A 13,546-nucleotide genomic window follows, 5' to 3' on the forward strand; every position below is an offset into this window, starting at 1 on the left:
GAGATGTAATTAGATTTTGGAGGAGTGGGAAGAAGAGAAGGGAGCAGAATAGAAGACGACAGCACATGTTAGTGTAGTAGTGTAGTAAGTGTAACAGGAGAAAGAACAGGGTAGTGCCTGACATGCACAATGCACTCTGCTTGTCCACTGCTAAATATCCCATGAGCAGACAGCAGCACATCGTATTTTCCCTGCTGCTTTAGACCATTTTATATAGAATGTAGTTAAACTGTAATAATTGATGTTGTGCTTCACTTCATTTGCTGATGAGAATCAGTGTGCCCATCACTGTGCCATTTAAATCACATAATGTGGGAGAAACTGTGCCATTTGATGATGGGAGCAGCTATTTTCATTAAATGATGATGCTCACTGTGATACTGGCAGTGATTTTGTCATATGATATGGTTGGTAACTGCCATGTGATGCTGGAAGTTACTGGGAATCAGTGTGCCTCCTGTGATGCTGTGAGTTGCTATGCAATTTGATATTGTATACAGGACAAAGCACAGGATAAATGTGGTGCCAACTAAACCTCCTAGAGCACATGTTAGGATAAAGTGCAATTTGTATGATACTATATTCTGTGTGGTAAAAAACGCATTGGTGTTTCATTCAAATACTTCAGTGTGTTGACTTGGACTTGCGTAAAATTTATTAAAGATGGGAAAATATTGTTAAGTCATGCTCGTCATTATTTGTAGAACCATAAGGTATAGAGTAAGTATCGAACAATATAAAATAATAAAATCCATAATTTCGAGGGTTTTTTGTAATAGTAGTAAAATAAATCATAGTGAAATTAACCGACACGTTAAGACTAAAATCGGTACTGGCACTGAACTATTCGCCCCTGCTGCATGGGGGCACTATGCGCGGCACCACACGTGTTGCACGTACTCACTGCACATCTGGCCGGGGACACAGGCATAGTGCGTGACGCGGAGAGTGCCCAGACCTGTCCCGACAACATCTCAGAGGCCGCGGGGGGATAAATCGCTTCCACTTCCAGTCGCATTCATATACTTGGAGAAAGGAAATATCAGATAACACGTGTTAAATCGATATTCTATAAAATCTGCTAGATGACAAACTTAATTGCAAATTTGTTTTTGGGACGTATAACAAACTATTCTCCAGTACCTAACCGGTTAACGAAGAATTCAGGAAGTTAATATACGGGGGGGACAAACGCTGACCTATCAGAAGCAAACATTTACATAGGGGGGCGTACGCTTTCAATGCCGGGGGAGTGGTCGCAGCGTGGCAAAATTTTAGGGAACTCGGGATTGCCTGGTATTCCAGAGAAAGTTACTGAGTGAACCTTCAGGATGCGTGGGCTGTTATTGCCTCTTCTCCTGGGGGTCCTGGCCATCCAGCCCCAGAGCATGAACTGCGCTAACGCCAGTGGTAAGGGATACTATTGATAGACCTTTGTAATTTGTTAAACAACTATGGTATCTCTGAACTGAGTTATATAGCAAATAGCCAATTTATTGAAATCTATGCTATTTTAGAGCCTGTAGAGCTGAATTGGGTATGTCATTATTTAGACAGTTTGGTTCACACTAGCGCTTCCTTGCGATTCACGCAGTGTGGATGTGATTTGGGGGTTTTCGGCCACTTAAAAAATCATTGCCCCCTGCAGCATTTCAGATATGTACACGAACTGAGGGAAACTGTTTTGTGCAAATTGTGAGTGTTTCGTGTAATGTATATAACGGCTTTTACAGCATCGTTGTCTGAATTTTACCTGCTCATTTACCTATAACCCCTATTTCATTCTTGGATAATCCGAAGGCTACATTTATTGCAGAACTCTTATTTTTATTGCAGTTTATGTTTTGTCATGTCCGATCAGGAAATTTTCAGACAAATAATTTTTATGCTTTACAATGTATAACAGACTATTTTGCCCCTCTGCATCATATTTAAAGGGGCACTGTATACCTATTCACCCTTTTCACCATGATCAAAATAAGTGAAACTTCTGAAATAACCGCTATTGAATGTAATGTAGCATTGATCAACTTTCACACTTTTCGTTAGTATCACATTTCGGTATTAATTAGCTGAACCACCCGTCAAGTTACCAATCTGCGCAGCAAAGGAAGTCCCAGTACTCTGCATGCAGAAGTGTAACATCTACTTTCATGTGAAAAATCAAGTTTTGTGTTAGTTTGAAAGGTGTCAGTGCTGGCACACATTCTGTATTTTTTTTTTAATTTAAATCTCAAGAGTTACCCTCTACAGCCAGTGCTGGATTTCAGTGTATGGCGCCTAGAGGCCACCCCCCCCCCTCAGCATTTTACTCACATACAGAACACTGGGTACAGGACACACTGAAGTTTACTGCGCCTTCTGTCCCCAGTGCTCCGTATGGGAGCAAATTTTACATGTGGCTGGACGGCATGCCACCCTAGGCCCGGGGCTTTGTGGCCTCACCACAAATCCGGGCCTGCGTACAACCCCTAGAATAACATACCTTTCTCCCTAAATCCAGATTTATTTTATTTCTTTATTATAACCAGTTCAGCTACAGCTCTTTTACTGACTTCCTTGTCCAGCGTAAAGCTCCACCCCTTTTGCTTTCTGAGCACTCCTCTCTCCAACTAGGATGGTGCCTAGTGCGCATGCCTGATTGATTTAAATTGGGGTCAGTGAGCATGCCCAGTAGGCATAATAAATATCCAATGGTACCACTCAGGGTTATTACAGTAATAGCCAAGTTGTATGATCTTACCCCTGGTAAAGGTGGGTCCAGGTGCTCATGCCCAGTAGGCACCTCTTTGAACCTCTTTGAGGTATTCATAATCGGAGAGAGGAGTGCTTCATGCTAAACAAAGAAGTAAATAAAAGAGCTGCAGTTCATTTTGTTGTAATAGAGAAACAAAATAAACCTGCATGCAGGGAGAATGGCATGTTATTCTGGGGGCTGTTTAGGGTAATGGGGGATGTTTAGGGGATTTTAAAATAAAAGGCTACTACAAAAACAGATGTAATTTATCTGTTTTTGTAGTAGCTGTAAAAAAAAGTTAGAAATTCATGTCTTTATTCTGTTTTTTTAATATACATTTTAAATTATTTTTGCTAGCTGATAATCTTTTGGTCCTAACCATTGCCACTGAGGAGACAGATGGCTTAAAGCGTTTCCAAAGATCTGCACACTCCTTTAACTACAAAGTGAAGGTATGTGGAATCTACCCATTCAGCAGTTTTCAGGGGGAATGCAGAGACCAAGTGAGACTATGGTTTTGCTAGTTAGTGGCAAAAATAACTGGCCTAGTTATTTACTTTGTGGTTTTCATTTTACTTTTTGTTTAATATTTTCAAATCATTTTTAAAGGACATGTAAGCCCCCACAAAAAAATGAATACACGAACAGCCTCTTTGAAATCTTTAAATACCTGCCATTCATGTTGTTCAAAGGTTAATAGTAAGGCTGCAGCATCCCCTAAATTTGGCTAAGTGAGCATGCTCAGTTCTGATCAACTCAGGTTACCTAACACACCCTCCAATCTAGCAGCCAATGAAGAGATGGCACTGCTGGTTTCCATAGAATCTCAGCTCTAGCTGTGCAATCCCCTGGAGAAACATGTTTTTTCTCCTAACATCCTTTTCTGAGCTCAGCTTATCCATTACAGTGATTTTATCAAATAGGTTCTGCCTAAGTAAGCCTGCATTCTTGACTGCATGAATTTTACAGCGCACCTGTGCTGTTTGCAGATGTAAATGTCACTGAAAATGTGTTAGAGGAAAAATGGCCTCTCGGTGAATGTTGCTATTTGTTTTAGAAAGATGTGTTGGTGCTGGAGAATGGAAGAGATATATGCAGTATAAATGGTGTGGTTTGGATGGGGGAGATGTGCCCAACTCACTGACATATGCATGGTAGGAACATGTAGGGTTTACATGTCTTTTTAAAGGAGAAGGAAAGGCTAATAAAGAGTTAATCTCAAGCTGCAGGAATACCTTCAGTTGTCTCAACAGTGCCCTTAAGTCTCCCCATATTTCTCCTGTTCAGATGATCAGAAGCCAAACAGGAAGAAAAAACGCTGAGCTGTGTAAAGAAAGTTCCCATAATCCCTCACTCCTGCACGGAGACCCAGACCAAGTGTACATGCTCAGTTAGTAAGCTTCCTGTTTATTGGCTCAGATCCACATTCCTAAGGGGGGGGAGTGAGTTCTTAGCATTCTTGAGGGAGGGGGGGGGCAGGAGAGGGGGGAGCAGAGAGCTGCGTGTCTCTGGCAGAGGAAAAGAGACACAACAAATCTTTTGACAGAGAACTCAGTGCATCGTCTCCGTGAGTGCTTATGGCTGTATTTACATAGCCCTTTCTGATAGAGCTTACTTAGTTTTTACCTATCTTTCTCCTTTAATATTAAAAAATGAAGTCCGTATTAGCAACACAATTTGTGAAATAATATAGGTATAGGATCTGTTATCCAGAAAGTTACGAATTATGGGAAGGCCATCTTCCATAGACCGTCTATAATAATTCAAAATGTTAAAAATAATTAAATTTTTTTCTGTAACAACAAAACAGTAGCTTGTATTTTATCCCAATCTAGGCTTCCTGTTCTCTAAAAACTGCACCAGCTTAGGGTATTATGCAGAAGATCCTTGTCCGCCATCTTCTTTGGAGTCTTCTTTCTTCATTTCATTCCGGTTTTGTCAGGTGCATGCTCAGTAGAGTGAAAGTTGAACTTAGAAATTTAAAGTTGTGTCTTTTACTCTAGTGCGCATGCTCACGCCTGCACATTGGGTTTGAGGAAGAAAGGGAATCCTAAATGGTTAAGGGGATGCTGCAGGCTTACTATTAACCTAAACAACTGGAGTGGCAGGTATTGAAACATTTCAAGAGGGCTGTTTACTGATTACATTTTTTTTTGGTGGGGGGTTACATGTCCTGTAATATTTAAATAATTTTTAGTAGACTTGTGGTTTGGTGATCCAAATTATGGAAAGATCCCTAATATTGGAGACCCCAAGTCGCAAGCATTCTGGGTAACAGGTCCTATACCTGCATAGTATTATTATTACAATAGTATAATAACCGGCATATGACCGTGTAACATAAAAAGCCCTTTCTTTTTCAGAGACTTCCTGCATTGGGCAGGGTGTTATAGGAACATTTTCCTGACAGAGTAGTGTTAGGAACTGTCATAAAATTTGAAATGCTAGGAATTCCATTAGTAATTGCCAGTTTGAACTGCAGTAAATCTGTCTATCTGAAGAATTTTAGTTCACAAAAACACATAATTGGACATTATTTGACTTTTGTATTTAATGCAAAAGAAAAATATCCACTTACAACATCCCAAAATGTGGAGAAGTAACCCTAGAGTCCAAGGGGGCCATTTATTAATGGTTGGATTTTGTTTTCCAATTCAGATTTTTTAGCACTAAAAGTCGTTGAAAGAAAAGTTGTGACTTTTCAGAGATTTACTATGGGACAAAACTGTAAAATTTTGAATCCGAAAATACTCCATTTAAAACTTGTTAAGATCATGTAAAAGTCAATGGCAGATGTTCCCCTTATACAACTGGAAGATCTTACTTTGCTTCAAAGTTTTCGGGTTTTTGATGCTGGCTTTTGTGCGCAAATACGAAAAAGTTGAAGTTATTGTGTGCAGATTAGTAGCTTTAAAGGGGCAGCATATTGTTGCAATTTATTGTATTTACATTTTTTAGCATTAAATATTTAGATAATTAGCCTAGAATTGTTCTTTTCCTTATATTATATTTCAATAATTATATCTATTATTATGTAATTATTCTATCCAAAAAAAAGCAGTATACCACTAATTAAGTTTTCATGATTTACAATAATTGCCTTTTAACTTTTAGTATCTGTTAGCAAATTGTGTGATTGCCTAAATGTTTTTAATGCATTTATGTCTTTAACTTGTTGTCTAGGTTTTGGGACTAGGAGAAGAATGGCTTGGAGAAGGACAAAAGGTCCGACTTATGAAGTTTGCTCTGGAGCCATATGCAGACAAAGAGGATCTAGTTATCTTATTCACTGAAAGGTAATATATCCCCAGTGAGACAAGTCTCCAATTATTATCTTAACAATGGCTGACATTGTTGACAATCATTTGTAGGAAATGTTTGTCATCTTAAGTGTATTCTGTATCTGTATTACATTTCTTAAAAATGAATTGCCACTGTGGAAGCACTCTAGGTAAAACACACATAAAATTGATCACCACTGTGCTTAAAGTGATTTTTGGTTACCTTGGCATTTTCATGTGGGACTTTTGAACACCATTCAGAAGCACACTATGTTTTTGAGCTGTGTCTGCTTATCTTCACCACTCACCATGATAATTGGCGATTAAGGGTTTGTTCACCTTCAATGTCCAAAACATTTTAAACCACCAACACTGCTCTCAGCGTTTTAGAAAATACATTTTCCATAAGAAAAAAAAGTAAATAGTTGTTAAGGCTACTTTTATACCTGTTAAATCAGTCCTTCTTCTGTCTCTCTGATCAGTTTTCTGAATGGATGTGAGTGGCCTATTTGGGACCTGACACACTGAGAACTTCTTATTTACATCATCACGTCCAGGCTTTGTCCTTAATTTTCTCCTACTGGACTGTTTCTTTGGTTGCTTGTGCACTCTAACCAGTTGCATAAATTGAAAGGTCATTGGTTAATTTCCCCCATATCACAAATCTAACCTATGGTTATGTAAGATTTGCAGCACAGGAATCAGTGTCAGACAGACATGAGTTATTTTCTTAACTAGAGATTTAGAAATAATTAAAATAATAATTTGCACCTCACCTTCTAATTTTTTTCCAAAAGCATATGTCTGCACTCAAACACATTGTGCACACATGGCATTAACAATATTCCTGGAGAGATTAATCAACCAATTTTTGAAGAACATGGTTACAAATTCCATAGGTTTCACAAGACTATTGCAAGGTCAAGGGATTATTATATGTGAGTGTCTGGGGTAGGGGAAAAGGTTTTACAGTCCCATGTTTAAGTAACCTGTTAGAGGAACTCATCCTACTTAAATTCTGTCACCACAGATTAATCCAGTTGAATATCTACCTGCCCAAGCAGTCCTCAAAAACTCGGGGATGTTCTTTTCACAAATACATTTTAATTAATTGCTCAGAAAATTCACTACAGATTCTACTGATAAAGGAAGCTTTTGACTTTTATTTGTTTGACATTCCAAAAAAGTCTAAAGGGGGGACAAGTTATAAGGATTGTGCCCACAGTCTGCTACAGGGTTCTTTGTAGGTATTGTAAGGTGACTATGGGATTAAACATAGCCTATGTAAAAGTACTACACACTCATGGTGAGATGACATTTTCAGTGTCATTCATGACACTGGGGGCAATGTACATGTGAGAGTGAATGATTCTAATTATGCTGATGCTGTATATGAAATTGTTCTATCCCCCACACTCCTTGTAGATTTGCCCTCTTACATAATTTATCAACAGTAGTAGTTATTATATATGTAAATATCAGTTAGTTCGCAGCAATTTTCCGGGGGGCGAAATATTTTTTTTGAAAATTCTCTCTTTCTTTTTTTGCCTTTTACTGAGAAGATATTTTAGGGAGGTGCAAAAAGCAAGAAAAACAATTATCATGAAATGTAGAACTAATACATAGTTATTCTGTTTAAGACATATGTAATTCTAGAGTCCTGAGCATAAATAACCTTGTTGGTGGATTAGTACTTGGAGAAAGGACAATTATTAATAAAAGGGGTAAGAATGTAAACAGTGAACAAGAAAAGGTGTTGGTAGACCTTGATACTTTTACTCATTTGTGAACAGCTGTGGTAAGGCTTTGTATAGGGCAGATTTACTAATCCACGAATTCGAATCCTGAATAGGAAAAATTCGGATTGGAAACAAAAATTTCTGCTGATCACAAATATCCCGAAAATGCTTACGAAAAAATCGTATTAGTCACGATAATATCGTATTGGCGATCCGAAAGTTACGAAATTTTCTTCCAGTACTTTTGTATTCCTGTACACCCAAAGCATATATGCATTAGAGTAGGAGCAATTATATTAAGAACAGGATAAAATTAAACCAATTACTCATCAATGGCCTAGGACTTGCCTAGGAAAGGAACATGAAATCTTAGTAAAAAACTGTTCAGTCCTAATTATAAAAAGGTTGTATAATGACTAAAGAATAACTTTGTGTTGTAGCTGTATTTTTAAACTTTGTGTCTTTAGTATGCTTTAATTTTAAAATATTTCTACTTCTTTTAAGTTATGATGTGATTTTTGCATCTGGACCTGGGGAACTCTTGAAAAAATTCAGACAAGCCAAGAGTAAGGTTGTTTTCTCAGCAGAATCTGTAGCTTATCCTGACCGACATTTGGAGTCAAAATATCCTGCAGTTGGAGAGGGCAAACGGTTTCTGGGATCTGGAGGTATGTTCCTAGTAAATATAATTTTTTCCCTTGCATTCCCTTGCATTCTATGATGCATCTTGGGTAATGTTGAGTTCTCCGCCTTTAAAGATATGCCCAATACTGTGCAACAGTGACAGCCACTTTCCACTGATGTCAACAGGCCCCGACTGGCAATCTGTGGATTTTGGAAAATACTGCAAGATGCCTAAGACAATCACTATTAACTGGGCCTGTGGGGGTGCTGTTTGGTCCTCTGTATACTATTTTAAAATACCAGTCCGGGCCTGAATGTCAACAACAGAAGGCATGGTGGAGAATTACATGATAAGCCCCCCTGAGCCATTAGTTGTAGTTTCTTAATCCTATAAATGCGTAAATACGCAGTGGATCTTTTTAGGCCACAATCAGACATTCTTTTGTATATTATAGGTATATGTATTTTTTTTGTATTTTGGGCATTCTCCCTTTTGCTTCATACTATTGCTCCTACTTTGCTCTCTACGTTTTATTTAGACGTGCAAGTTAGGTTTGGTAGCAGATTTGTGTCTGTATATATACATATTTGTGTCTGCATGTTCTATGTCAGGTGATAAGGAAAGGGCTGGCATGTGCCCACTAAAGCTGTGCTCTACACCTTGCGCCACTCCCTGGACAGAATTGATCTGTGCGTGAGCACTCTGGCCGTGCTGCTGCCCTTTAATTATTTTGGGCCAACGCCTCCGGTGACTTTATCCGTAGTCTTTGCATAAATTCTAAAAATGTACAGGAAGCTTCTGATAAATGAAAATGTATCTTTTTGGGGCACAATTGGATGCACATGCCTCTACATGATAACATTTATGTAAATTTCACCATTATTTGATACCAATTGCTTATATGTAATTTCCTATCTACAGCATTTATAGGTTATGCCACACATCTGTATAAGATGGTAGCGGATTGGGATGGAAAAGATAAAGACAGTGATCAGCTCTTTTATACAAAGCTCTTTCTAGATCCTGTTAAAAGGGTATGTAGGCACTCCAAAGAAGTTTAATTGCACATATTGATTATATGGAATAATGCATATTCGTACATTCATATTTGTACATTTTTCATATAGACTTTATGGCTCTTGCACTCTTGTGTTTTATATGGGATATCAGTTTTCCCTCAAAGGGGCTCAGAGAACTCTGCTCTAAATACATGCAATTTAAACAGGAAGCAGTGTCTACAGCTGATATCATATGCACACTTACTACTTATTAAAAAGAAGCATTTTATGGGTTTTTTTTTTGTTTTAGAAATAATGCAAATCCAACAACTGATCTAGCAAAAAAAGAAAAGCATCTACCAAAAGTATTCACCAGTTAATGATTTTGCTTCATTTTGTTTTTATAAAGGGAAAGATTAATATAACCCTAGATCACAGATGTCGGATTTTCCAGAACCTCTACGGTTCTGCAGGTGAGACAATTTTGGCTTATTAAAATAAAACACTATATTCACAAATTAAGACAGTATAAAGATAATTTACAAATGTAGTGGTACATTTATTTTTCAGTTTTGCAAGCCACTCTAGAGTTACCACCTTACTGACCCATGTATATGGCCAAAGGGCCTTTTTTGGTATCTTGTCAGGGTCTAGGTTTATATGCTTCTTACTACTGTTTCATTTTAAGTCAGCCTTTCCTTTATGGTTGCAGAGGATGTTGCCCTGAAGTTTGAGAATGGCCGTGTAAGAGCTAGATATCTTGTATATGATACTCTTCCTGTCTTAATTCATGGAAATGGCCCAACAAAGGTAATTAAAGACTTGTATTGATCTTTCTGTCTGTGAAATCCTCTTACTTGTACCATATTTATTTTTTCATACTGGTAAAAATAATACTTTATGATTTCCCCCAGGCTGCAGTTTTGCTCACAATTCATTTAATTTTTGAGCCTGTACAATCAAATCTCACAAATCTATGGAGTGTGTTGGAGCTCCAATTGACTTGTACATGAACGTAAAAGCTCTCACATGCCACAGTCTTACATTTAAGTTTTTTAGCTCAATAAATACAGGTATGGGACCTGTTATCCAGAACACTCTGCACCTGGGATTTTCCAGATAAGGGATCTTTCCGTAATTTGGATCTCCACATTTAAGCCTGTTAAAAATAATGTAAATACTGAATAAACCTTGTTTTACCTCCAATAAAGATTAATTATACCTTAGTTAGGATCAAGTACAAGGTGCTGTTTTATTATTACAGAGAAAAAGGAAATCATTTTTAAAAATTTGAATTATTTGCTTATAATGGAGTCTATGGGAGATAGTCTTTCACTAATTCAGAACTTTCTACAGGTTTCCGAATAAGGGATCCCATACCTTTACTTGATTTAAAGTTATAATTCGAGTTTTAGTGCAAAAAACAAAACTTGAATCGTGGTAATATTGATAAATCTCCCCCTTAGTTTTATGTGTTCATGTCAGTGTTTCCGAATTGGTCCCTAGCCATGAGAAGAGAGATTGTTGCTGCCTGTAATAAAAGGAGGCATTATCAATCACTGATCTCTGTTCCCATGACTACAAAGCATTAGGCACCATGAGATAAATTAACTCACTTCCAGCCATACAGTGAATTAGTACCCTGACCTGCCCAATGTGAACCAGCAATCCATCTCTATAGACACACACCCGCCCAGCCCCATCTCGGACATCACAAAGGGGGCGAGGCAGGAGTGTGTCTATGAACAGAGGCTGCCAGAGTCAGAAACGGGGCAAAGTAAAGTCATGGGCAGGAAGGGAGGAAGGTAAAGCTTGGCCTGAACCTGCCTGCGACCCCCAAATCCTGTGTGAATGTTGGCCCAAGCTCATCTGACCCTGCAGGATTTCGGGCTGGCCACTACATCACTACCCTTAGGGGCTGATTTACTAAGACACGAATTCGAATCCGAATTGGAAAAATTCCGATTGGAAAACGAACATTTTGCGACTTTTTCGTATTTTTTGCGATTTTTTCGGCGCCTTTATGACTTTTCGGAAATTATTGCGACTTTTTCGTTACCAATACGATTGGGCTTTTTCGTAGCGTTAAAACTTAAAAGACGCGACTTTTCGCGTAAGTTTTAACACTACGAAAAAATCGCCAGATTTTGTGCAACTTTCGGAACGGCTACGAAAAACTCGCGTTTTTTCGCGCAAATCGTATTGGTAACGAAAAAGTCGCGTCAATTTTCCGAAAAAAATCGCAAAATACCGATCATTACGAAAAAAACGCAATCGGACGCATTCGGCCCGTTCGTGGGTTAGTAAATGTGCCCCTTAGAGTACTCTGCATTTTTTCCTCTCTGCTGAGTAAAGGGGAATACCAGTACTAGGATAGTTTTATAGCATCTTGTCACATTTACACAATGTATGAGCATTTGGTTCCAGTTCTATTGCTGTCTGTTGACAGAGGCCACATTTTATTTAAATTTTTTAAGCAAATAAAAGTACCAGCAATAATTTGTCATATAGATTTCGTTAGCTTACTGATTGCTGAAAATACACATGAATACTGGCAAGTATTTAATGTTCTAATTGTTTTTTACCAATCCACTCCTGTTGTTAAACCTTTAAACTACGCATTCATAAGGCTTTGTATATATATATATATATATATATATATATATATATATATATATATGATTAACTGGTTTATAACTTTTTGTTTTATGCAGCTTCATCTAAACTATCTCGGTAATTACATTCCTCGTGTGTGGACTTTTGAGTCAGGTTGCAATGTCTGTGATGAAGGCGTGAGGAATTTGGAAGGTCTTACGGTATGTTTAAAAATATGGGCTTCTATTAAAGAAAAACTATACCCTAAAACAATGTAGGTCTCTATAAAAGTATATTGCATAAAACAACTCATATGTAAAACACGGCTTTATTAAAATATACTTTTCTGGTTGTATGTGCCATTGGGTAATCCGAAGCGCCACTTCTCCAGTGTAAACAACCCTAACTTGGCCAGTCTTCTTCTTTTTTCAGAACTGACATTTTCAAGACCCTTTACCAGCTTAGTTGCCCTTCTCTGGATCCTCTCTAAGTAAATAATGTCCCGTTTGAGCACTGGAGACCAAAACTGCACAGTATATTTTAGATGGGGCCTTAACCAGCGCTTATTCAAGTGGAAGAATAACCTCCACTTGCGAATCTATGCCCCTTTTTTCATCTCAAAACCTTGTTTGCCCTTGCAGCTGCTGTCTGGCATTGCTTACTACAGCCAAGTTTATTATCTACAAGGTCCTATTCCATTATGGATTTGCCTAGTGCAGTCCCATGCAGTTCTAGATGGAGCCTTACCAGCATCTGTGAAGTGTAAGAATAACCCTCCCCCATCTGCCAATCTATGCCACTTTTAATACAGCTCAAAACCGTGTTTGCCCTTGCATTTGCTGCCTGGCATTGCTTACTACAGCCTAGTCTATTATCTCCAAGGTCCTTTTCCATTATGCATTTGGCTAGTGCTGTTCCATTAAGGGTATCTTGCATATTATTATTTCCTTACATTTATTGACATTAAATCTCATCTGCCATTTAGCCCAGATTGCCAGTTTGTCAAGGTCCTGCTGCAAGGATGCCACATTTTTTGAAGGAATCACTTGGGATGCTGAGTTTATTTACCATACCTTCCCTTAAATTATTAATGAACAACCTAAATAAAAGTGGACTCATTACAGAACCCTGAGGGACCCCACTAAGCCAACCTTACTCCAAGCAGAGAATGTACAATTAACAATCACCCCCAAACGACTTCACTAAGTTGGGGAGCTCTGCATGAAACACTTTGGCAAAATCCAAATACATCATATCTACTGCGGCTCCTCTATTGTATACACTGAAGAAAAGAACTGATGTAGTATGTTTGCCTTTTCTGTATCAGTTATTACATGCCCAGTCATGTGACTCATTGAGCCATGTTTCAGCATGTTAAACCTGATAAATATCTCCACTCCACCTCTTTCCAGGGCAGAGTCATCATATTCTGGTTCCCATGGTTGGGGGGCTGTCTGTTAAAGGTGTAGTTCACCTTTCGAGTGTTGCTTGACTTTTTCATTTTAAAGGCAGATGCTAATGCCAGAAAAGCATGTCTGGAGCAGGTATTTTTCTATGTTATAGTTAATACA

At 38.2% G+C, this 13,546-nt stretch overlaps 1 protein-coding gene across 1 annotated transcript in view; it reads left to right on the forward strand.

Moving 5' to 3' along the window:
• Positions 1 to 1,251: 1,251 nt before the first annotated feature.
• plod1 (procollagen-lysine, 2-oxoglutarate 5-dioxygenase 1) overlaps positions 1,252 to 13,546 on the forward strand; it is a 38,805-nt gene continuing 26,510 nt past the window's right edge. The window contains 8 exon segments of the mRNA NM_001078872.1: positions 1,252 to 1,410; positions 3,095 to 3,189; positions 5,921 to 6,033; positions 8,262 to 8,425; positions 9,304 to 9,416; positions 9,790 to 9,853; positions 10,093 to 10,190; positions 12,095 to 12,196. Of these exon segments, the coding sequence (NP_001072340.1) occupies positions 1,332 to 1,410; positions 3,095 to 3,189; positions 5,921 to 6,033; positions 8,262 to 8,425; positions 9,304 to 9,416; positions 9,790 to 9,853; positions 10,093 to 10,190; positions 12,095 to 12,196 (828 nt within the window). The 5' untranslated portion in view covers positions 1,252 to 1,331.

Source organism: Xenopus tropicalis, chromosome 7 (genome assembly GCF_000004195.4).
Source record: "Xenopus tropicalis strain Nigerian chromosome 7, UCB_Xtro_10.0, whole genome shotgun sequence".
Taxonomy (NCBI): Eukaryota; Metazoa; Chordata; class Amphibia; order Anura; family Pipidae; genus Xenopus; species Xenopus tropicalis.